Below are 26170 nucleotides of genomic sequence, written 5' to 3'. Positions count from 1 at the left end.
ATACCAAACTTCCCTAGCGTTGTTAACAGGTGGTCCCAAACGATAGAATCGAACGCCTTTTCGGCGTCGATTGTAAGTATCGCGAGGTCCGGTTTAGGGCCATGTCTTTCTACCTTGTTCCAAAAAAAGTCAAGAACCAATTGTATTTTCCTCAGATTTTTAACGGGGTTCCTGCCCATCATAAAACCCGTCTGGTCTGGATGTATGAGCTCTCCTAAGGGAGTTTTCAATCTACTCGCCAAGATATATGTAAGGATCTTATAGTCCTGGTTCAAGAGTGAAATAGGCCTATATGACGAGGTTAGCTCTGGTCTTTACCTTTTTTGGGGATCAAGACTATGTTAGAAGCCGCGAATAAGGGGGATTGGGGTTTATTCCTGATAAAATAGTCATTGAATAAGTTAACTAACACTGACGGAGTCTGATCAGAGAGGAGTTTATAAAACTCTGCTGGTAGAGCATCTGGCCCAGGAGCTTTCCCTAGCTTCAGCTTCTGAATGGCTTTCACGATTTCTTCTACAGAGAAGGGCTTATTCAGCACTTGAAGAGCCTCTTTATTAATTTGCGGGAGGGTTAAACCTTGCCAGAACTGTTGTTTCAAGAGGGAGTTAATCTGCTTCTCTGCATATAATTCTTGATATGACTGGAAGAAGGCAGCTCTAATTGCTGAGGGGATCAGTTACTCTGGTATTCCTAAATTTAATTGCTGAGATATAATTTTTTTGCTGTCTTATTTTAACAATCCTAGCTAGGTATTTAGCTGAGACACCATGCACCCCAGCATATAGGGCCTTAAGCTTTAAATCTTCTGATACAGAGTGCTGTTTCAGAAACAGATCATACACAGCTTTACTATCTTTATATTTAAGCCATTGCTCGGGTGAAGGAGCGGTAAGATATCTCCTGTAGTTATTACTCAAGGTGTTAGCTAATTGCTCCTCTCTTTTCCTCCATATTGCCCTTATTCTTACTACATACGCCTTAATCTCCCCTCTAAAGACGGCTTTCGCGGTTTCCCAGAGAATCTCTGGCCTATCTGAATAGTCTTGATTCTCAGCAATATATTGATACCATCTTTTTCTGAATCCATTTTTTAAAGTGTGGATTGTTATAAAGATATTGAGGAAAAAAGAACTTATTTGTTGAGATTGGTTTCTCACTTAGTCCTAGCTCTAATGAAATAATAGCGTGATCAGAGATCAAAATATCTTGGATATCAGCCCGCATTTTTATTTTAACCATATGTTTAATGGTTAAGAAGAAATCAATCCTTGAGAAAGAAGCATGTGCCCTAGAAGCGCATGTAATACTCCCGCCGATCCGGGTTCTGTAGCCGCCAGATATCTTGTAATACCAGACTCTTAGTAAATCTTTGAAGGACATCTACTCCCCTCGTTTTTCTTGATAGATTTGGTGTCTTTGATCTATCTAGAACCTGAGAGAAAACCAAATTGAAATCACCGACAACTATCAAGTTTTTCCCTGTGTGCAGGAACAATTTCAACCTTAAATCTTCCCAGAAACTTTTGTCCATCCTATTAGGACCATACACATTGCAAAAAAACAAAAGTGGAACCATTAACTTCCATCTCTAAAATTTGGTACCTCCCATTTGTATCATTTTCTACAGTTATGATTTTGTAATCAAGTTGCTTACGTATTAGTATTGCTAGACCTCTCTTAGATTTATCATATGGGGTGAAAACACTACCTCCCCCACCCACTTGCATTTTAATTTGATAGCCTCCTTGGGTCTGAGATGGGTCTCCTGGACAAACACTATATCAGGCTTTTGATAGCCGAGGTGTCTAATGGCTAACTTCCTTTTACGTGGGGATGAAATCCCTCCAATATTCCAGGATAATAGTTTCAACTTAACCATTTAGACTACTAGGGGTAGGAGGGGAGAGAAAAAGAGAAGAGAGAAGAGAGGAGAAAAAAAAAAAAAAAAAAAAAAAAGAAGAAAAGGGGGGGAGAAAAAAGAAAGAAGAAGGGAGGAACTCACCTCCCCCGACACCCTCGGCCCCCACTCCCCCCCCCCCTGATTTCTCCATAGACAAAATCCTGCTCAAGTAGTCAACTAAGTTACACATGATTACCTCTGTCACCTGGAGAACCGCCATTGAATATCCCTTTGGGATTCATTCTCTAGTCCAAAAAGTACCTGAATTACAGGCCTATACTCTTACAATATGTCTTAATCTCTTCCAGTTTTGTAAAACTGCGAGATTCTCCATCTTTCCTCTAAAATCACTTTAGCAGGGTACACTAATCTTGCCTTTAAATTGGCCTTGATCAGTTGGGAGCAAAATGGAGCCATTTCTCTACGCTTATTCTGAGTCTCCACCGAAAAATCCTGAAATAGTAAAATTTTTGTTGGATCCTATCATAATATTATTGTTCTTACGGTACAATCTGAGGATGTGGAATTTGTCTTGATAGTTTAAAAATTTAATAATAACTACTCTGGGTCTTGGCTGTCCCTCTAGGTTCCTTCTGGGCTGACCTATCTATGAGCTCTCTCAATTGGTAACCTTACATTATCTATGTTACTGCCTACAAGTTTTGGGAGCTGTGTGGGCTGCAAAATTTATTAAATCATGATACTCAGCAGTTTCCGGGAGCCCTACCACCCTCAAATTATTGCGCCTTGCTCTATCCTCTAATTCCTCGATTTTAGCTTGTAATACAGGAAGTTTAGTATCATGTATTTTAACCAACTGTTCTTGTGTTGCTAATCTGTCTTCTGCGTCTGATACTCTGGATTCTACTTCATTAATACGAATTGCAAACTGTTTAATTTCATTCGTAGCCATGACAATTTCTGACTTTAAAGCTTCAAACTGTGGCATAACTAGTTCTGAGATCTGTTGAATTAGTAGAGAGTTATCAGGACCACTTGCCCCTGCATCATTTTGATTAAATATCTCAGAGCTACTCTCATTTGGTTTAGCTTTTTTCATCTTTTGATTTAGGTGGCATGCTGGGTGAGGTAGTTTTTAGTATGTGAAATGAATCTTTCCATGAATTAAGTGAATAAGTGAACAAAATTCAGCCCTAGTACTGAAATTAAGATACCTCAGTGTATTTTCAAGCTTTAGGTCCCTTTAAGGGAGATATAGACCTAGATCCAATAGGAAAGACACTGAAACAAGTGAGTGTGTGCTACGCAACCTAAAACAAAATTATCAGGCTAATCTTATTAAGGTCAGTCTTAAACTATATATAAATCAAGGGGTCCTATTCCTTCCCTTGTTCTATCTCCTTCTCTCCTTTCCTTTTCTAAGTGAAGTAAAGCGAGATTATGTGTACCAAACAAGCAAAACAAATACAGTGATATAAACACGAGTCTATAATACAACTAGTGAAAAAAAAACAAACAGTGACTCAAATTTCAAGACCCTCTAGGAGCGCAGCAATAAGGCCCCTTAGAGGGTGTGAATAAAGAAAAACAGGTGAAAATCAGCATACCACCTCACAAGATAATGTTGATCTCAGTTTCCTAATTCCACGCAAAAGTAGCGGGCTTAGTTATTCTGCCTAGAAATTCACAATCTCTATATGTGAAAAAACAGTATGCGGTGTAATACAGTAGAACACTTAACTCAAAACAGATTATATCAACCTTTTAACCAGACTTTTTTTCCTTTTTTCAACACTTTTTTCATAATTGGGTTTTGTTATATTACCCAGATCTGATATTTCCCATTTATGCAGCCCCTAAGGCCAACTTCTAGGGCCCTTATCTCTCAGATATATAATACCTTACAAACACATTAGACCCACAAACTCAGTTATATGGTCAGGCCCAACCCGATTGAGGATAGGAGAGAGTCTCTTGTTATGTTAAACAGTCCCTTGTTCGAGAGGAAACCTTTTTGTTCTGACCAAGTTTTTTAAATCAAGGGAACTTTTCTCCAGAATGTCCAGGTAGTGTGTAATTCCCCAGGGCCAATTATAGAGCAGACCCAGTTGTTCAAAAGAATAGGAGGATATTATTTCCACTCTCACTTGAACCTTTATATTTAAGAAAAAAAAGAGTTTTATTGTTAAAGTGTGGGGAGTTTTTTTGCCTGGAATAGGGCCTCTTTTTACCTCGCTATGTCCAGCTTAAGCACAGTTTTTAGGAGAGGTATTTTAGGTAGTCTGGTGTATGTTGCACAGTAACACACAGCGTGTCCAAGCTCACATAGATATAGAATGTATTGGAGGATCTTACCAGACCTTAGCGGCAGCTATCTTCCCCATAATACCGGCTCTGCTTGAGGCATTTGCCTCTCTTCCACTGCTGCCAGTGAGTCCCAGCCTTCCTGGTTCAAACGGTGGTTAGAGTGCTGCACGGCTCCTTATTGCGAGACTTCCTACAGCAGAGTGCCGTTTCACCGACTGAGCTCCAGCGTCCTCTCTCTGCCAAGCCCGCCCGTGAACCTCAGCGACTCACGCTCTGGCCAGAACACGCCTCCAGGGACGTCCACCGTCTGGGGTACCTTGCCGTCCTACCGGACCAAGACCTTTCTGGCGGGGGTAGATATACAGCCGTAGTTGGTGGGGGGGGCCGCCGATCTCAATCACCTCCAAGATCTCCGCCTCGCATACAGCAACAGTATCTCCCCTCTTTTTCCTGGTGGTAAGCCTGAGCTGATTCCACGGGTTTATTGAGATATTATCTGTCCCATAGCAGGATAAAACTGTATAAGAACGCCGCCTGGCGTCACGACTCAGCACCTGAGTCTGTCTGCTGTTAGAGACCGGCTTCTGTAAAAAGTATCCAGACCAGGTAGCTTCTCTCTGGCCAAGGATAAGCACAGGTGGGGGGTGATCGATAATGCCCTTCACGGTAGAGCAAGATGCTAGCGTGCAGGTAGCTGCTAACTCCTCCCCTTCCGGTCGTAAACAAGTTTTCTAATTATCTCTGATATATATATATATATATATATATAGCACACAGAGAAAGTCCAGCACTCACTTACAAGCTCGCAACTAAGATAAAAAAACAGCAATGGAAGAGTTAGTTACCGCATCTGGCCAAATGGGAAAAGCCCAGGTACCTTGTCAAGGTCTCTTCCAAAAACCTGGGTCCCTAAACAGCCACACAATGCAGGCTCACAATCAAACAACTGTGTAAAAATGAAGGGTGCACAGGCTCATGTAATCTCCCCGGACATATGCAAAACACGGGAGGGGTCAGCACTCTCAAGCCAGACCGGGTACACATCCTATGACCCTGTAACATGCACAGCCCTGGGTGCAAAACAGCACTCTCAGGAAGCTGCACTGTCACCAGAGTCACAGGCAGTTAACCCCAGGCAGGCTGGACTTTTTCTGTGTGCTATATTAATGTATTATTTTTTGCAATTTTCCCTGTTTGGGCCTTGCACCCAGGCCTGCCTGGGGTTAACCCTAGAGATGGTTGTGCATGAAAATCCCAGTAAATCAGCAGTTTTTTTAAATACTCAGACCAGCCTGTCTGGCACAAACAACCATGCCACGTTCAAAGTCACTTAAATCCCCTTTCTTCCCCATTCTTATGCTTGATTTGAACTTCAACAAGTTGTCTTCACTATGTCTAGATGCCTAAATGCATTGAGTTGCTGCCATGTGATTGGCTGATTAGCAATTTGTGTTACCAAGCAATTGAACATATTAGAATGTGGTATTAATAAAGTGGCCGGTAAATGTGAATGTATATGTGTGTGTGCATATATATATATTCTTCACGAAAAAGGCATACAGGCGGTGGAGTTCCTATGTAGTAACTATGATATAACAACCAAACAGTTCATCATAACTTCAATTGAATATTTACTCACACATAATGTTTATGTTTGAAGGGGGTTTCTTTCTCAAAAGACGTGGAACCGCTATGGGGGCAAAATTTGTCCCCTGTTACGCCAATCTCTTTATGGGATGGTGGGAGCGGTTCCACAGCTTTGGCGACAGGAACCCCTTACCGGGAAAGATCATTAAGTATGCAAGATTTATTGATGACCTATTTTTTTCATTAGACAAAGTGATCAGCAAGGTGTAGAAATGTTCTGTGATTATTTCAATCAAAATGACAGTGGTATCAAACTAATAGGTGAACAGAACAAAAACACTGTTTCCTAGATATAATGATATAATGATTAACGGAAATAATGAAACTGGATTAATTGAAACCGACCTATATAGAAAACCCATGTCAGGGAACACTATATTGGAATACAACTCATGTCATCCAAGACATACTATAAAGGGTATTCCCAAGGGACAGTACATAATCACTAAAAGTCTAAGTAGTAGAGGATATGACAAACAAACCCTGAACAGGGCAAGAGAGGCAGTGGATGCTCTACCTAGATATAAACTGTTAAAGTATAAAAAACAGGTTAAGAAACTAAGGAAAAACACCAAAGAGAAAAACCTAAATTCATTACAGCTTACAGCCTAGAGTATAGGAATATATGTAATATAGTCAAGGAGTGTATCCCTATTTTATATTCAGACCCTATACTTAAGGGATAGTACAAGGTGGGTGTGACTTAATTCCCAGGAAGGGTAAGACAATAGGAAACTACATATTTCCCTCAGATAGTTCAGGAAAAACAACAAATAAATGCTGGTTAAAACAGAGGAAAGGGTTTTTTTCGCTGTAGACTTAATATCTGCAAAAAAACATGTGAATACGTAATAAAAGGTGACAAATTCCTCCTCAACAAGTACCCAAAAATCTCATATCATCAAATTTTATATAAATTGCGCTACTGTAATTTATCTATTAACCTGCAGAGGATGTTCTAAACAATATGTTGGGAAAACAAAGAGATCCCTAAAGGACAGGTTTTTAGCACATTTAAGATCAAATGAGGACATAGAATCGGACACCCCCATAGCACGACATTTTAGGGAATATCATAATTCAGACATTAGCTTATTGATGATACAAGCCATTGACCATGTCCCCATATGGAAAAGGGGGGGAGACAGAGAAGCAAAACTGGGTATTAGAGAAATATTTAGGATATTTACCCTAAATACTACTGCACCTCATGGGTTAAATTTTAGACGAGATATTGACCTCTGTGTATAGACCTCTACTTTACCCATATTGAATTATTTCATATTTACTGAAGGGTAATGACAGAATATCAGATATAGCTATAAATAATGGTATTAGGGTGATTATATATATATATATATATATATATATATATACACACATATATATATATATATATATATATATATATATATATACACACATATATATATATATATATATATATATATACACACACATATACACACACACACACACTCAGACACATATATATATACACATATATATATATACACACACACACACACTCAGTTGTTAATGGGACACTGAACCCAAAAATTTTCTTTCGTGATTCAGATAGAGCATGCAATTTTAATCAACTTTCTAATTTACTTCTATTATATATTTTTCTTCGTTCTCTTGCTATCTTTATTTGAAAAAGGCATCTAAGCTAAGGAACCAGCACATTTTTGGTTCAGAACATGGACAACACTTGTTTATTGGTGCTGTCCAATCAGCAAGGACAACCCAGGTTGTTACAAAAAGCAGGTTGTTACAAAAAATGGGCCGGCATCTAAACTTACATTCTTGCTTTTCAAATAAACATACCAAGAGAATGAAGAAAATTTGATAATAGGAGTAAAGTTGAACGTTGCTTAAAATTACATGCTCTATCTGAATCACAAAAGAAAAAAATTGGGTTCAGTGTCCCTTTAAGATGCGCTATATTAAGACTCTGCCTAAAAAAAGAAAGGTTTTGTTTAAGTTAAATCTTTTTGTTCCCTCAGTTACATATGTCAAAACATACTAAACCATATCTGCGCATTCTATACACCTTTATGTTTTTTTTTAGATATTACAGAGTTAGATCTATTAACAAATGTGTGGGTATGCACCTTTAAGGGAAGAGCCTACTTAAACTGGGGTAAGGTGGGATTCTGCTGAACCAAATTTTTCGCCCGTGCAGGTCTACATTATACTTGTACACAGAAGATAAGTTTTTGCATTATTAAAATGTCTCAACAGAGCTAACACATTTTAATACAAACTTAATCATATGCTGACTAGGCTAATATGAAACTGGAATAGAATACCAATATGAATTTGAATTATTTACCCCGTTACTTTCATTCCTATCTACACACACAAAAAACAGAATTTATGCTTACCTGATAAATTACTTTCTCTTACGGTGTATCCAGTCCACGGATTCATCCTTACTTGTGGGATATTCTCAATCCCTACAGGAAGTGGCAAAGAGAGCACACAGCAGAGCTGTCCATATAGCTCCCCTCACGCTCCGCCCCCCCCAGTCATTCGACCGACTGTTAGGAGAAAAAGGAGAAACCATAGGGTGCAGTGGTGACTGTAGTTTTATAAAAATAAATTTGAACCTAACTTAATTGCCAGGGCGGGCCGTGGACTGGATACACCGTAAGAGAAAGTAATTTATCAGGTAAGCATAAATTCTGTTTTCTCTTACATGGTGTATCCAGTCCACAGATTCATCCTTACTTGTGGGATACAAATACCAAAGCTTTAGGACACGGATGAAGGGAGGGAACAAGTCAGGTAACCTAAACGGAAGGCACCACTGCTTGCAAAATCTTTCTCCCAAAAATAGCGTCCGAAGAAGCAAAAGTATCGAATTTGTAAAATTTGGCAAATGTATGCAGTGAAGACCAAGTCGCTGCCTTACAAATCTGTTCAACAGAAGCCTCATTCTTGAAAGCCCATGTGGAAGCCACAGCTCTGGTGGAATGAGCTGTAATTCGTTCAGGAGGCTGCTGTCCAGCAGTCTCATAAGCCAATCGGATGATGCTTTTCAGCCAAAAGGAAAGAGGTAGCAGTCGCTTTCTGACCTCTCCTCTTACCAGAATAGACAAACAAGGATGATGTTTGTCTGAAATCTTTAGTTGCATTTAAATAGAATTTTAAAGCACGAACCACATCAAGATTGTGTAAAAGTCGTTCCTTCTTAGAAACTGGATTAGGGCACAGAGAAGGAACAATGATGTCCTGGTTAATATTCTTATTAGAAACCACTTTTGGAAGGAAACCAGGTTTGGTACGCAAAACAACCTTATCTGCATGGAACACCAGATAGGGTGAATTACACTGCAAGGCAGACAATTCAGAAACTCTTCGAGCAGAAGAAATAGCTACCAAAAACAAAACTTTCCAAGATAACAACTTAATATCTATGGAATGCAAAGGTTCAAACGGAACCCCTTGAAGAACTGAAAGAACTAAATTTAGACTCCATGGAGGAGCCACAGGTCTGTAGACAGGCTTGATTCTAACTAGGGCCTGTGCAAACGCCTGAACGTCTGGTACAGCTGCCAGACGCTTGTGTAACAGGATAGACAGAGCAGATATCTGTCCCTTTAAAGAACTAGCTGACAAACCTTTCTCCAATCCTTCTTGGAGAAAAGACAATATCCTTGGAATCCTAATCTTACTCCACGAGTAACCCTTGGATTCACACCAACAAAGATATTTCCGCCATATCTTATGGTAAATTTTCCTGGTGACAGGCTTTCTGGCCTGGATCAGAGTATCTATAACTGATTCAGAGAACCCACGCTTAGCTAGAATTAAGCGTTCAATCTCCAAGCAGTCAGTTGCAGAGAAACTAGATTTGGATGCTTGAATGGATCTTGTATTAGAAGATCCTGCCTCAATGGCAGTTTCCATGGTGGAACCGATGACATGTCCACTAGGTCTGCATACCAAGTCCTGCGTGGCCACGCAGGCGCTATCAGAATTACCAAAGCCTTCTCCTGTTTGATTCTGGCTACTAGCCGAGGGAGAAGAGGAAACGGTGGAAAGACAGAAGCTAGACTGAATGACCAAGGCGCTACTAAAGCATCTATCAATGCCGCCTTGGGATCCCTGGACCTGGATCCGTAAAGGGGAAGTTTGGTGTTCTGACGGGACGCCATCAGATCCAACTCTGGAATGCCCCATAGCTGGGTCAGCTGAGCAAAAATCTGATGAATTTGGCCTCCGCTAGTTGAGGCCATGCCTGGAGCATATTGAATATCGCTCTCAGTTCCAAAATGTTTATCGGAAGAAGAGATTCTTCCCGAGACCATAGACCCTGAGCTTTCAGGGAGTCCCAGACCGCACCCCAGCCTAACAGACTGGCATCGGTCGTGACAATGATCCACTCCGGTCTGCGGAAGCTCATTCCCTGAGACAGGTGATCCTGAGACAACCACCAGAGAAGAGAGTCTCTGGTTTTCTGGTCCATTTGTATTTGAGGAGACAAATCTGCATAATCCCCATTCCACTGTTTGAGCATGCACAGCTGCAGTGGTCTTAGATGAATTCGGGCAAAAGGGACAACGTCCATTGCCGCAACCATTAATCCGATTACCTTGATGCACTGAGCCACAGAAGGCCGAGGAATGGAATGAAGAACTCGGCAAGTAGTTAAAAGCTTTGACTTCCTGACCTCTGTCAGAAATATTTTCATTTCTACCGAGTCTATTAGTGTTCCCAGGAAGGGAACCCTTGTGAGCGGGGACAGAGAACTCTTTTCTACGTTCACCTTCCACCCGTGAGACCTTAGAAAGGCCAGAACAATGTCCGTATGAGCCTTGGCACTGTGAAAAGACGACGCCTGTATTAAGATGTCGTCTAGGTAAGGTGCTACTGCAATGCCCCGCGGTCTTAGTACCGCTAGAAGGGACCCTAGCACCTTTGTGAAAATTCTGGGAGCGGTGGCCAACCCGAAAGGAAGGGCCACGAACTGGTAATGCGTGTCCAGAAAGGCGAACCTTAGGAACTGATGATGATCTTTGTGGATAGGAATATGTAGGTACGCATCCTTTAGATCCACGGTAGTCATATATTGACCTTCCTGGATCATCGGCAAGATTGTCCGAATGGTTTCCATTTTGAAAGATGAAACTCAGGAATTTGTTTAGAATTTTTAGGATCCAGGATTGGCCTGAAAGATCCTTCCTTTTTGGGAACTACAAACAGGTTTGAGTAAAAACCCAGTCCTTGTTCTGCAATTGGAACTGGGTGTATCACTCCCATCTTTAGAAGATCTTCTACACAGCGTAAGAACGCCTGTTTCTTTGTCTGGTCTGAAGACAAACGAGAAATGTGGAACCTTCCCCTTGGGGGAGAGTCCTTGAATTCTAGAAGATACCCCTGAGCAACAATTTCTAATGCCCAGGGATCTGGAACATCTCTTGCCCAAGCCTGAGCAAAGAGAGAAAGTCTGCCCCCTACTAGATCCGGTCCCGGATCGGGGGCTACCCCTTCATGCTGTCTTGGTAGCAGGCGCAGGCTTCTTGGCCTGTTTACCCTTATTCCAGCCCTGCAAGGGTTTCCAGGTTGCTTTGGGCTGTGAAGCGTTAACTTGCTTTGCGGCAGCAGAGGTTGCAGCAGGTCCGCTCCTGAAGTTGCGAAAGGAGCGAAAATTAGCTTTGTTTTTGGCCTTAAACGGTCTATCCTGTGGGAGGGCATGGCCCTTCCCCCCAGTGATATCCGCTATAATTTCTTTCAACTCGGGACCAAAAAGGGTCTTTCCCTTGAAAGGAATGTTTAGTAACTTTGTTTTGGACGACACGTCAGTTGACCATGATTTAAGCCAAAGCGCTCTTCGCGCCATAATGGCAAAACCCGAATTTTTCGCCGCTAACTTAGCTAATTGGAAAGCGGCATCAGTGATAAAAGAATTAGCCAGCTTTAGAGCATGAATTCTATCCATGACTTCGTCATATGAAGTCTCCCTCTGGAGCGACTCCTCCAGCGCCTCAAACCAAAAAGCCGCTGCAGTAGTTACAGGAAAAATGCAGGCAATTGGCTGAAGAAGGAAACCTTGCTGAACAAACATTTTCTTCAGCAAACCTTCCAATTTTTTATCCATAGGATCTTTAAAAGCACAACTGTCTTCTATTGGTATAGTTGTACGCTTAGCAAGTGTTGAAACTGCTCCCTCTACCTTAGGGACCGTCTGCTACGCGTCCAGCCTGGGGTCATTTATGGGGAACATTTTCTTAAAGATAGGGGGGGGGGGAACAAAAGGTACACCTGGTCTCTCCCACTCCCTAGTCACAATATCCGCCACCCTCTTCGGGATCGGAAACGCATCAGTGTATACAGGGACCTCTAAAAACCTGTCCATTTTACACAATTTTTCTGGGACCACCATGGGGTCACAATCATCCAGCATAGCTAAAAACATAATTTATGCTTACCTGATAAATTTATTTCTCTTGTAGTGTATCCAGTCCACGGATCACCCATTACTTGTGGGATATTCTCCTTCCCAACAGGAAGTTGCAAGAGGATCACCCACAGCAGAGCTGCTATATAGCTCCTCCCCTCACTGCCATATACAGTCATTCGACCGAAACAAGCCGAGAAAGGAGAAACCATAGGGTGCAGTGGTGACTGTAGTTTAATTAAAATTTAGACCTGCCTTAAAAGGACAGGGCGGGCCGTGGACTGGATACACTACAAGAGAAATAAATTTATCAGGTAAGCATAAATTATGTTTTCTCTTGTTAAGTGTATCCAGTCCACGGATCATCCATTACTTGTGGGATACCAATACCAAAGCTAAAGTACACGGATGATGGGAGGGACAAGGCAGGAAGTTAAACGGAAGGAACCACTGCCTGTAGAACCTTTCTCCCAAAAACAGCCTCCGAAGAAGCAAAAGTATCAAATTTGTAAAATTTTGAAAAGGTATGAAGCGAAGACCAAGTCGCAACCTTGCAAATCTGTTCAACAGAAGCCTCATTTTTAAAGGCCCACGTGGAAGCCACAGCTCTAGTAGAATGAGCTGTAATCCTTTCAGGGGGCTGCTGTCCAGCAGTCTCATAGGCTAAACGGATTATACTCCGAAGCCAAAAAGAAAGAGAGGTTGCCGAGGCTTTTTGACCTCTCCTCTGTCCAGAGTAAACAACAAACAGGCTAGATGTTTGACGAAAATCTTTAGTAGCTTGTAAGTAAAACTTCAAGGCACGCACTACATCTAGATTATGTAAAAGACGTTCCTTCTTCGAAGAAGGATTAGGACACAATGATGGAACAACAATCTCTTGATTGATATTCTTGTTAGAAACCACCTTGGGTAAAAAAGTAGTTCTGCGTACAAAACCTGGGTTATCTGAATGAAAAATCAGATAAGGAGAATCACAATGTAAGGCAGATAACTCAGAGACTCTTCGAGCCGAGGAAATAGCCATCAGAAACAGAACTTTCCATGATAGAAGTTTGATATCAATAGAATGAAGGGGTTCAAACGGAACTCCCTGGAGAACTTTAAGAACCAAGTTTAAGCTCCATGGAGGAGCAACAGGTTTAAACAAAGGCTTAATTCTAACTAAAGCCTGACAAAACGCCTGGACGTCTGGAACTTCTGCCAGACGCTTGTGTAAAAGAATAGACAGAGCTGAAATCTGTCCCTTTAAGGAACTAGCTGATAATCCTTTGTCCAAACCCTCTTGGAGGAAGGACAAAATCCTAGGAATTCTAATCCTACTCCATGAGTAATTCTTGGATTCACACCAATGAAGATATTTACGCCATATCTTGTGATAGATTTTCCTGGTGACAGGCTTTCGTGCCTGTATTAAGGTATCAATGACTGACTAGGAGAAGCCACGCTTTGATAGGATCAAGCGTTCAATCTCCATGCAGTCAGTCTCAGAGAAACTAGATTCGGATGATTGAAAGGACCTTGTATTAGAAGGTCTTGTCTAAGAGGCAGAGTCCACGGTGGAAAGGATGACATGTCCACCAGATCTGCATACCAGGTCCTGCGTGGCCACGCAGGCGCTATCAGAATCACCGATGCTCTCTCCTGTCTGATTTTGTCAATCAGTCGAGGAAGCAGAGTAAACGGTGGAAACACATAAGCCAGGTTGAAGAACCAAGGAGCTGCTAGAGCATCTATCAGTGTCGCTTCTGGGTCCCTGGACCTGGATCCGTAACAAGGAAGCTTGGCGTTCTGGCGAGACGCCATGAGATCCAGTTCTGGTGTGCCCCAACGACGGACCAGTTGAGCAAACACCTCCGGATGGAGTTCCCACTCCCCCGGATGAAAAGTCTGACGACTTAGAAAATCCGCCTCCCAGTTCTCTACGCCCGGGATATGGATCGCTGATAGGTGGCAAGAGTGAGACTCTGCCCAGCGAATTATCTTGGAGACTTCTGACATCGCTAGGGAACTCCTGGTTCCCCCTTGATGGTTGATGTAAGCCACAGTCGTGATGTTGTCCGACTGAAATCTGATGAACCTCAGTGTTGCTAACTGAGGCCAAGCTAGAAGAGCATTGAAAATTGCTCTTAACTCCAGAATGTTTATTGGGAGGAGTTTCTCCTCCTGAGTCCATGAACCCTGAGCCTTCAGGGAGTTCCAGACTGCACCCCAACCTAGAAGGCTGGCATCTGTTGTTACAATTGTCCAATCTGGTCTGCGAAAGGTCATACCTTTGGACAGATGGACCCGAGATAACCACCAGAGAAGAGAATCTCTGGTTTCCTGATCCAGATTTAGTAGAGGGGACAAATCTGTGTAATCCCCATTCCACTGACTGAGCATGCATAATTGCAGCGGTCTGAGATGCAGGCGCGCAAATGGCACTATGTCCATCGCCGCTACCATTAAGCCGATTACTTCCATGCACTGAGCCACCGTGGGGCGCGGAATGGAGTGAAGAACACGGCAAGCATTTAGAAGTTTTGAAAACCTGGACTCCGTCAGGTAAATTTTCATTTCTATAGAATCTATTAGAGTCCCTAGGAAGGAAACCCTTGTGAGAGGAGATAGAGAACTCTTTTCTTCGTTCACTTTCCACCCATGCGACCTCAGAAATGCCAGAACTATCTCTGTATGAGACTTGGCAATTTGAAAGCTTGACGCCTGTATCAGGATGTCGTCTAGATAAGGAGCCACCGCTATGCCTCGCGGTCTTAGAACCGCCAGAAGAGAGCCCAGAACCTTTGTGAAAATTCTTGGGGATGTAGCCAACCCGAATGGAAGAGCTACAAATTGGTAATGCCTGTCTAGAAAGGCAAACCTCAGGAACCGATGATGATTCTTGTGAATCGGAATGTGAAGGTAGGCATCCTGTAAGTCCACTGTGGTCATGTACTGACCCTCTTGGATCATGGGTAAAATGGTTCGAATAGTTTCCATCTTGAATGATGGAACTCTGAGCAATTTGTTTAAGATCTTTAGATCCAAAATTGGTCTGAAGGTTCCCTCTTTTTTGGGAACCACAAACAGATTTGAATAAAACCCCTGTCCTTGTTCCGCCCGCGGAACTGGATGGATCACTCCCATTACAAGGAGGTCTTGCACGCAGCGTAGGAATGCCTCTTTCTTTATCTGGTTTGCAGATATTCTTGAAAGGTGAAATCTCCGTTGTGGAGGAGAAGCTTTGAAGTCCAGAAGATATCCCTGAGATATGATCTCCAACGCCCAGGGATCCTGAACATCTCTTGCCCACGCCTGGGCGAAGAGAGAGAGTCTGCCCCCTACTAGATCCGTTGTCGGATAGGGGGCCGTTCTTTCATGCCGTCTTGGAGGCAGCAGCAGGCTTTCTGGCCTGCTTGCCCTTGTTCCAGGACTGGTTAGGTTTCCAGGCCTGCTTGGATTGAGCAAAAGTTCCCTCTTCTTTTGAAGCAGAGGAAGTTGATGCTGCACCTGCCTTGAAATTTCGAAAGGCACGAAAATTAGACTGTTTTTACAGTGTATGTAACAAGTTAGCAGAGCATTGCACCCACTTGCAAATGGATGATTAACCCCTTAATACCAAAAACGGAATAATAAATGACAAAAACGTTTTTAAAACCAGTCACAACAACTGCCACAGGTCTACTGTGGTTGTTACCCTCCTCAAACACGACTTTTAAAGCCTTTTGAGCCCTTCAGAGATGTCCTGTATCATGCAGAAGGAAGCGGAGTGTCTGTCTGTAATTTTAGCTGCGCAGAAAAGCGCTAAAATAGGCCCCTCCCACTCATAGTACAACAGTGGAAAGCCTCAGGAAACTGTTTCTAGGCAAAAATCAAGCCAGCCATGTGGAAAAAAACTAGGCCCCAATAAGTTTTATCACCAAACATATATAAAAACGATTAACATGCCAGCAAACATTTTATATTACACTTTTATAAGAGTATGTATCTCTGTTAATAAGCCTGATACCAGTCGCTATCACTGCATTTAAGGCTTAACTTACATTAATCCGGTATCAGCAGCATTTTCTAGCAAATTCCATCCCTAGAAAAATGTTAACTGCACATACCTTATTGCAGGAAAACATGCACGCCATTCCCCCTCTGAAGTTACCTCACTCCTCAGAATATGTGAGAACGGCAGTGGATCTTAGTTACTTCTGCTAAGATCATAGAAATCGCAGGCAGATTCTTCTTCTAAATACTGCCTGAGATAAAATAGTACGCTCCGGTACCATTTAAAAATAACAAACTTTTGATTGAAGAAAGTAACTAACTATAAAACACCACTCTCCTCTTACTACCTCCATCTTTGTTGAGAGTTGCAAGAGAATGACTGGATATGGCAGTGAGGGGAGGAGCTATATAGCAGCTCTGCTGTGGGTAATCCTCTTGCAACTTCCTGTTGGGAAGGAGAATATCCCACAAGTAATGGATGATCCGTGGACTGGATACACTTAACAAGAGAAACCTCCTTAAGCAGGACGTGGAGATGTTCCAGCTTAAATTTAAACGCTAAGGAATCTGACTCTGCCTGCTGAGAAACTTTTCCTGTGTCAGAAATTTCTCCCTCGGACAGACCATCCCTCACTGCCACTTCAGAGTGTTGTGAGGGTACAGATAAATCATCCAAAGCTTCTGATTGCTCATCCTCTGTTCTTAAAACTGAGCTATCACGCTTTTATGGAAAAACTGGCAGTTTGGATAGAAAGGCCGCAAGGGAATTATCCATGACTGCTGCTAATTGTTGTAATGTAATAGGGGCCAATGCGCTAGAGGTACTAGGCAACGCTTGCGCGGGCGTAACTGGTGTCGACACATGGGGAGAGGAAGGAGGACTATCCTCATTACCTTCCATCAAAGAATCATCTTGGGCTACATTTTTAAGTGTCACTGCATGGTCATTAAAATGTTAGGTTACCTTAGCACACTTTAAACACAAATGCAATGGGGGTACCGCCATGGCTTTTAAACACATAGAACAGGGTCTATCTGTAGGCTCAGACATGTTAGACAGACTTAGACAGCACTCAAATACAGTAAAATACACTTTTTGAAAAAACGGTACTGTGCCTTTAAATAATAAAAAGCGGACACTTTTTTACCAAATCACAAAAAAACATCCAATCTTGATGAAATTTTCACCATATGATCCTAATGCTTTGAAAAGATTGCACACTAAGTTTCAAGACAATTAACCCCTTATTGCCCAAACCGGAGCAAATTGAAGCAGGCCACCGGTTTAACACACTACAGCACCATGCCACAGTCTCTGCTGTGGCCCTACCTTCCTTGGGGATTAGTTTTGGACGAAAATAAGCCTCTCTGGAGTCCTCCTGCAATCTCTGGACTCTACACGTGAAGCTGCATGAAGCTGTCTTGCAAAAGAACTGCGCAACTGAGGCACAAAAATTAGGCCCCCTCCCTCTTCACTCTGGAGTTGTGGGGCCTTCCTAAGCCAAATTAGGTGTCTAAAAATATGCCAGGCGTATAATAACCCCAAAGTGTGTTCCAAACGTAATAAACACTTGTGCAAACATCAGATTATAGCAATAAAATAAGCGATTTTCCCCCAAACAGTGTCCACCAGTGATTTAAGCCCCTTTTACTAAGCCATCCTTCTAAACTAAGTCTCAGAATATGGCTTACCTTCCCACATGGGGATTTCTGTCAGTCTTCTAGCATTACCAGGTCTTGTTAGAAAAAAAGTGACTGAGCATACCTTAAGCAGTTAAGCCTGCAAACTGTTCCCCCCAACTGAAGTTCTCCGGTACTCAACAGTCCTACGTGGGAACAGCAATGGATTTTAGTTACAACATGCTAAAATCTTTTTCCTCTCAGCAGAAATCTTCATCACTTTCTGCCTCAGAGTAAATAGTACAAACCGGCACTATTTTAAAATAAACTCTTGATTGAAGAAATAAAAACTACAAATCTAACACCACATTCACTTTACCCTCCCGTGGAGATGCTACTTGTTAGAGCGGCAAAGAGAATGACTGGGGGGGCGGAGCCTGAGGGGAGCTATATGGACAGCTCTGCTGTGTGCTCTCTTTGCCACTTCCTGTAGGGATTGAGAATATCCCACAAGTAAAGATGAATCCGTGGACTGGATACACCATGTAAGAGAAAAAAACATAAAAAAGAGTAAACTGGCAAGAGATTGTTTTTCCTCACAATATTCTTCTGAAATTACAAAACATATTAGAATGTGGTATTAAGTTAAATCTTAGATTCTAAACACAAACCAAAAGTAGCGATACCTTCAAATTAAAATATTTCTAAAGCTTTGTCATTATGCCAAATTTCTACTTAAGAATAATATTTTCATCTTAAGTTCTCATTTACAAGTATTTTGGTAAAACAAAGTATGAAGACATCACAATTGAATAGAAGATATATAAGTGTGCTTTCCTTTAGTCATCTATACATGAAATATTAAGTAAAAACTGCACTAAAAGTGTGTGCCATTAAGAAGATGGTTTCCCTTGTCATCTCTGCAAAATTGCACAAAAAAACAATTTAGGTTTTTATTCTACCTGCCATGGCGGCATGCTGTGTATACAGAGCCTTCTTCGCTTCCCACAACAAAGTTGTTGACATCTCCCACAGGGAAGGACATACAGGTGACAGCTACAGCCTTGGATTGCTTGTGAACTAACTCCATGCTATCCTAGAGGAGGAGGGGAGACAAGGAAATTAGGTTTTAGTGACTGGTTTCCCGATTGGTGCAGAGCCTGGCTTGGATTCTGTCTAATTCTAAACTCCTAAAAGTCGTATAGATGGAATCAGTATGTTAAAAACCAAAGATTAAAAGAATGTATATATACAAAGAAAGTGTAAATGTATATATATTATCTTGGGGGCACGCACCTCTATGGTGTCTTAAGAAATGTGTTCAGAGTGAATAAAAAAAACAATATGTTTGAAAGTGAACACTACTAATAAGTGATCACTTGATTAGTGAAAATGTGAAACAAATTATGTTAGAAACTACTATACACTGCAATCAATATAACCGATATAAATGTGCTAGAAATGCAAAAACCACATTAAAAAAAAAAAAAACACAAATAATACACAATCAGCGCTAGAAGGATATGAGGTATCTGTTTGTCTAAATATATAATCCCATCCGTTACCCAGATTATATATATATTAGACTAATACAGTTTCTGTAACCAACAGTCTCATGTATATAAGGGTGGTTAGTCTATGGAAAAAGTTCCTTATGATCCACAGTGCAGGTTCCTGTGTGCATATGTATATATGGCAGCCCGTCTGAAAATAAGGATGATCCCCCGCAGGGCGAGGTTCCTCTTTTTAATCTGAAAAGTAGGTGACAAAACAGGCGCACAAGGCACACTTCGTGTAATACGTTCTGGTATTGAAATATATATAGAAATGTGAAAAATCCACGCTCACCTGGTGATACCTCACAGTATGAGGTATTTAAAGAGCCTTAGTGTTAGTAAAGTCTTCCTCCTCTCACTCCTCTATCTCTCCACGATCCTCAGATGTCCAGAATCTTTCCCCTGTTGGTGGGAAACTTGTAGGGCCAAAGTAGATGGTATTAAAGGGAGAGGGGATAGGGGAGACAGTGTGCTATTGACATATAAACACTACTAACACGAGTATGTAAAATTAACACCAGGTTTATTTATAATTCAGTTAAAACACCTATTACTTCAATAGGCACATGTAACACTATTTTAAAGCAGTAACTATAGAGCCGTAGTAGGACCGGTACCAGGATCCTATGTGTGGACCTCACAGCCAGGTGCCTTCTAATTTGCTCTTAACACATAAAATATACTAGTAAAATGAAGCTCTGAAGGGAGCCCCCCGCCAAACGTCAGTACACTACACAGGAGTTTACACGGAGCTACATAAGGAACAGGCTGCTGCACAATTGTAATACAGTGCAGCGGTCTAACGATATTCCTTCAGAGCTTCATTTTACTAGTATATTTTATGTGTTAAGAGCAAATTAGAAGGCACCTGGCTGTGAGGTCCACACATAGGATCCTGGTACCGGTCCTACTACAGCTCTATAGTTACTGCTTTAAAATAGTGTTACATGTGCCTATTGAAGTAATAGGTGTTTTAACTGAATTATAAATAAACCTGGTGTTAATTTTACATACTCGTGTTAGTAGTGTTTATATGTCAATAGCACACTGTCTCCCCTATCCCCTCTCCCTTTAATACCATCTACTTTGGCCCTACAAGTTTCCCACCAACAGGGGAAAGATTCTGGACATCTGAGGATCGTGGAGAGATAGAGGAGTGAGAGGAGGAAGACTTTACTAACACTAAGGCTCTTTAAATACCTCATACTGTGAGGTATCACCAGGTGAGCGTGGATTTTTCACATTTCTATATATATTTCAATACCAGAACGTATTACACGAAGTGTGCCTTGTGCACCTGTTTTGTCACCTACTTTTCATATTCATATATATATATATATTATATATATATATATATATATATATATAGTATATAAGTGCATAAGAAATATATATTGTGTATACGTGCATCAAAAGTGGTAAAGATTAAAAAATGGAAAAGATAAAAAAATTCAAAGTCTTATAACTTGTTCTTCAAAAATCCTGATGAGAGTGGATCGCTAGTTCTCTGTATTTGATTTTGAACTGCAGCTGACAGCGAGAGGACAACACATTACGCAGTGAAATATACAGCACTCCAGGAGAACTACGACACTGGGGAGGAGCTGATAACCAGACAAGGTCGGAATCCAGTGACGCTAACACCTGTGAAACAGCAAGCTGACTGCTGTGATAGTCAGCCAGCCTTTTTGCACCTCCACGCTTTGTGTCATCAAAAAATGTGAGTGATTTTCCACCTTCTGTATTTCTCTCTATTTTTTCTAAACATGGCTACGCTATGAGGCGTCCCTTCTTTCTTTCTTATGTTAAGAACCAAGTTATAAGCACAAACAAATTCAGAGAGTGGATCAACTAATAGCAAATAGATATTAAAAAAGCCAAAGTAAAGTCAATAACAAGACAACAAAATCCCTTTAGCAGTAGTTGGAGACTGAGATATGAATTGTCCATAACACAGAATTATATGTAAAGTAACATTTATTGAAAATGCTTTCCCGTTTCTTATGATTCTTTTGAACATTTTCTAGAAAGCCCAGTCCTCATTGCCTTCCCATACCTGTGGCTGTGAAAGCATGTCAAGACTCCAGGAACATATCTTGCCATCTGTTGAAATGCTGATCAAATTGTGAGCATTCTGCGTTCCTACCACATTTACACAGTACACTGGATGCTGTAAAGGTAATGAAAAATATATTTAATATTATAAAATACATACAGACACAACCATACCAATTAGGTATAAAACACAATTAAAAAACAGAATTTATGTTTACCTGATAAATTTCTTTCTCCAACGGTGTGTCCGGTCCACGGCGTCATCCTTACTTGTGGGATATTCTCTTCCCCAACAGGAAATGGCAAAGAGCCCAGCAAAGCTGGTCACATGATCCCTCCTAGGCTCCGCCTACCCCAGTCATTCGACCGACGTTAAGGAGGAATATTTGCATAGGAGAAACCATATGGTACCGTGGTGACTGTAGTTAAAGAAAATAAATTATCAGACCTGATTAAAAAACCAGGGCGGGCCGTGGACCGGACACACCGTTGGAGAAAGAAATTTATCAGGTAAACATAAATTCTGTTTTCTCCAACATAGGTGTGTCCGGTCCACGGCGTCATCCTTACTTGTGGGAACCAATACCAAAGCTTTAGGACACGGATGAAGGGAGGGAGCAAATCAGGTCACCTAAATGGAAGGCACCACGGCTTGCAAAACCTTTCTCCCAAAAATAGCCTCAGAAGAAGCAAAAGTATCAAACTTGTAAAATTTGGTAAAAGTGTGCAGTGAAGACCAAGTCGCTGCCCTACATATCTGATCAACAGAAGCCTCGTTCTTGAAGGCCCATGTGGAAGCCACAGCCCTAGTGGAATGAGCTGTGATTCTTTCGGGAGGCTGCCGTCCGGCAGTCTCGTAAGCCAATCTGATGATGCTTTTAATCCAAAAAGAGAGAGAGGTAGAAGTTGCTTTTTGACCTCTCCTTTTACCTGAATAAACAACAAACAAGGAAGATGTTTGTCTAAAATCCTTTGTAGCATCTAAATAGAATTTTAGAGCGCGAACAACATCCAAATTGTGCAACAAACGTTCCTTCTTTGAAACTGGTTTTGGACACAGAGAAGGTACGATAATCTCCTGGTTAATGTTTTTGTTAGAAACAACTTTTGGAAGAAAACCAGGTTTAGTACGTAAAACCACCTTATCTGCATGGAACACCAGATAAGGAGGAGAACACTGCAGAGCAGATAATTCTGAGACTCTTCTAGCAGAAGAAATCGCAACTAAAAACAAAACTTTCCAAGATAATAACTTAATATCAACGGAATGTAAGGGTTCAAACGGAACCCCCTGAAGAACTGAAAGAACTAAATTGAGACTCCAAGGAGGAGTCAAAGGTTTGTAAACAGGCTTGATTCTAACCAGAGCCTGAACAAAGGCTTGAACATCTGGCACAGCTGCCAGCTTTTTGTGAAGTAATACCGACAAGGCAGAAATCTGTCCCTTCAGGGAACTAGCAGATAATCCTTTTTCCAATCCTTCTTGAAGGAAGGATAGAATCCTAGGAATCTTAACCTTGTCCCAAGGGAATCCTTTAGATTCACACCAACAGATATATTTTTTTCCAAATTTTGTGGTAAATCTTTCTAGTTACAGGCTTTCTGGCCTGAACAAGAGTATCGATAACAGAATCTGAGAATCCTCGCTTCGATAAAATCAAGCGTTCAATCTCCAAGCAGTCAGCTGGAGTGAAACCAGATTCGGATGTTCGAACGGACCCTGAACAAGAAGGTCTCGTCTCAAAGGTAGCTTCCAAGGTGGAGCCGATGACATATTCACCAGATCTGCATACCAAGTCCTGCGTGGCCACGCAGGAGCTATCAAGATCACCGACGCCCTCTCCTGATTGATCCTGGCTACCAGCCTGGGGATGAGAGGAAATGGCGGGAACACATAAGCTAGTTTGAAGGTCCAAGGTGCTACTAGTGCATCCACTAGAGCCGCCTTGGGATCCCTGGATCTGGCCCCGTAGCAAGGAACTTTGAAGTTCTGACGAGAGGCCATCAGATCCATGTCTGGAATGCCCCACAGGTGAGTGACTTGGGCAAAGATTTCCGGATGGAGTTCCCACTCCCCCGGATGCAATGTCTGACGACTCAGAAAATCCGCTTCCCAATTTTCCACTCCTGGGATATGGATAGCAGACAGGTGGCAGGAGTGAGACTCCGCCCATAGAATGATTTTGGTCACTTCTTCCATCGCTAGGGAACTCCTTGTTCCCCCCTGATGGTTGATGTACGCAACAGTTGTCATGTTGTCTGATTGAAACCGTATGAACTTGGTCCTCGCTAGCCGAGGCCAGGCCTTGAGAGCATTGAATATCGCTCTCAGTTCCAGAATATTTATCGGTAGAAGAGATTCTTCCCGAGACCAAAGACCCTGAGCTTTCAGGGATCCCCAGACCGCGCCCCAGCCCATCAGACTGGCGTCGGTCGTGACAATGACCCACTCTGGTCTGCGGAACGTCATCCCTTGAGACAGATTGTCCAGGGACAGCCACTAACGGAGTGAGTCTCTGGTCCTCTGATTTACTTGTATCTTCGGAGACAAGTCTGTATAGTCCCCATTCCACTGACTGAGCATGCACAGTTGTAATGGTCTTAGATGAATGCGCGGAAAAGGAACTATGTCCATCGCCGCTACCATCAACCCGATCACTTCCATGCACTGAGCTATGGAAGGAAGAGGAACGGAATGAAGTATCCGACAAGAGTCTAGAAGTTTTGTTTTTCTGGCCTCTGTTAGAAAGATCCTCATTTCTAAAGAGTCTATAATTGTTCCCAAGAAGGGAACCCTTGTTGACGGGGATAGAGAACTCTTTTCCACGTTCACTTTCCAGCCGTGAGATCTGAGAAAGGCCAGGACAATGTCCGTGTGAGCCTTTGCTTGAGGAAGGGACGACGCTTGAATCAGAATGTCGTCCAGGTAAGGTACTACTGCAATGCCCCTTGGTCTTAGCACCGCTAGAAGGGAGCCTAGTACCTTTGTGAAAATCCTTGGAGCAGTGGCTAATCCGAAAGGAAGCGCCACGAACTGGTAATGTTTGTCCAAGAATGCAAACCTTAGGAACCGATGATGTTCCTTGTGGATAGGAATATGTAGATACGCATCCTTTAAATCCACCGTGGTCATGAATTGACCCTCCTGGATGGAAGGAAGAATAGTTCGAATGGTTTCCATCTTGAAAGATGGAACCTTGAGAAACTTGTTTAAGATCTTGAGATCTAAGATTGGTCTGAACGTTCCCTCTTTTTTGGGAACTATGAACAGATTGGAGTAGAACCCCATCCCTTGTTCTCTTAGTGGAACAGGATGAATCACTCCCATTTTTAACAGGTCTTCTACACAATGTAAGAACGCCTGTCTTTTTATGTGGTCTGAAGACAACTGAGACCTGTGGAACCTCCCCCTTGGGGGAAGTCCCTTGAATTCCAGAAGATAACCCTGGGAGACTATTTCTAGCGCCCAAGGATCCAGAACATCTCTTGCCCAAGCCTGAGCGAAGAGAGAGAGTCTGCCCCCCACCAGATCCGGTCCCGGATCGGGGGCCAATATTTCATGCTGTCTTGGTAGCAGTGGCAGGCTTCTTGGCCTGCTTTCCCTTGTTCCAGCCTTGCATTGGTCTCCAAGCTGGCTTGGCTTGAGAAGTATTACCCTCTTGCTTAGAGGACGTAGCACTTTGGGCTGGTCCGTTTTTACGAAAGGGACGAAAATTGGGTCTATTTTTCGCCTTGAAAGGCCGATCCTGAGGAAGGGCGTGGCCCTTACCCCCAGTGATATCCGAGATAATCTCTTTCAAGTCAGGGCCAAACAGCGTTTTCCCCTTGAAAGGAATGTTTAGTAGCTTGTTCTTGGAAGACGCGTCAGCCGACCAAGATTTCAACCAAAGCGCTCTGCGCGCCACAATAGCAAACCCAGAATTCTTAGCCGCTAACCTAGCCAATTGCAAAGTGGCGTCTAGGGTGAAAGAATTAGCCAATTTGAGAGCATTGATTCTGTCCATAATCTCCTCATAAGGAGGAGAATCACTATCGAGCGCCTTTATCAGTTCATCAAACCAGAAACATGCGGCTGTAGTGACAGGGACAATGCATGAAATTGGTTGTAGAAGGTAACCCTGCTGAACAAACATCTTTTTAAGCAAACCTTCTAATTTTTTATCCATAGGATCTTTGAAAGCACAACTATCCTCTATGGGTATAGTGGTGCGTTTGTTTAAAGTAGAAACCGCTCCCTCGACCTTGGGGACTGTCTGCCATAAGTCCTTTCTGGGGTCGACCATAGGAAACAATTTTTTAAATATGGGGGGAGGGACGAAAGGAATACCGGGCCTTTCCCATTCTTTATTAACAATGTCCGCCACCCGCTTGGGTATAGGAAAAGCTTCTGGGAGCTCCGGCACCTCTAGGAACTTGTCCATTTTACATAGTTTCTCTGGGATGACCAACTTTTCACAATCATCCAGAGTGGATAATACCTCCTTAAGCAGAATGCGGAGATGTTCCAACTTAAATTTAAATGCAATTACATCAGGTTCAGCCTGTTGAGAAATGTTCCCTGAATCAGTAATTTCTCCCTCAGACAAAACCTCCCTGGCCCCCTCAGATTGGGTTAGGGGCCCTTCAGAGATATTAATATCAGCGTCGTCATGCTCTTCAGTAACTAAAACAGAGCAGCCACGCTTACGCTGACAAGGGTTCATTTTGGCTAAAATGTTTTTGACAGAATTATCC

At 42.2% G+C, this 26170-nt stretch overlaps 1 protein-coding gene across 1 annotated transcript in view; it reads right to left on the bottom strand.

Moving 5' to 3' along the window:
- Positions 1–26170, bottom strand: part of DYNC1I2 (dynein cytoplasmic 1 intermediate chain 2) — a gene marked incomplete in the record, with an annotated part of 278955 nt that overhangs the window by 55891 nt on the left and 196894 nt on the right. Inside the window, 2 exon segments of the mRNA XM_053698430.1 lie at positions 18788–18921; positions 21438–21551. Of these exon segments, the coding sequence (XP_053554405.1) occupies positions 18788–18921; positions 21438–21551 (248 nt within the window).

Source organism: Bombina bombina, chromosome 1 (genome assembly GCF_027579735.1).
Source record: "Bombina bombina isolate aBomBom1 chromosome 1, aBomBom1.pri, whole genome shotgun sequence".
NCBI classification, from domain to species: domain Eukaryota; kingdom Metazoa; phylum Chordata; class Amphibia; order Anura; family Bombinatoridae; genus Bombina; species Bombina bombina.
This window is presented reverse-complemented; position numbering and strand designations above follow the sequence as displayed.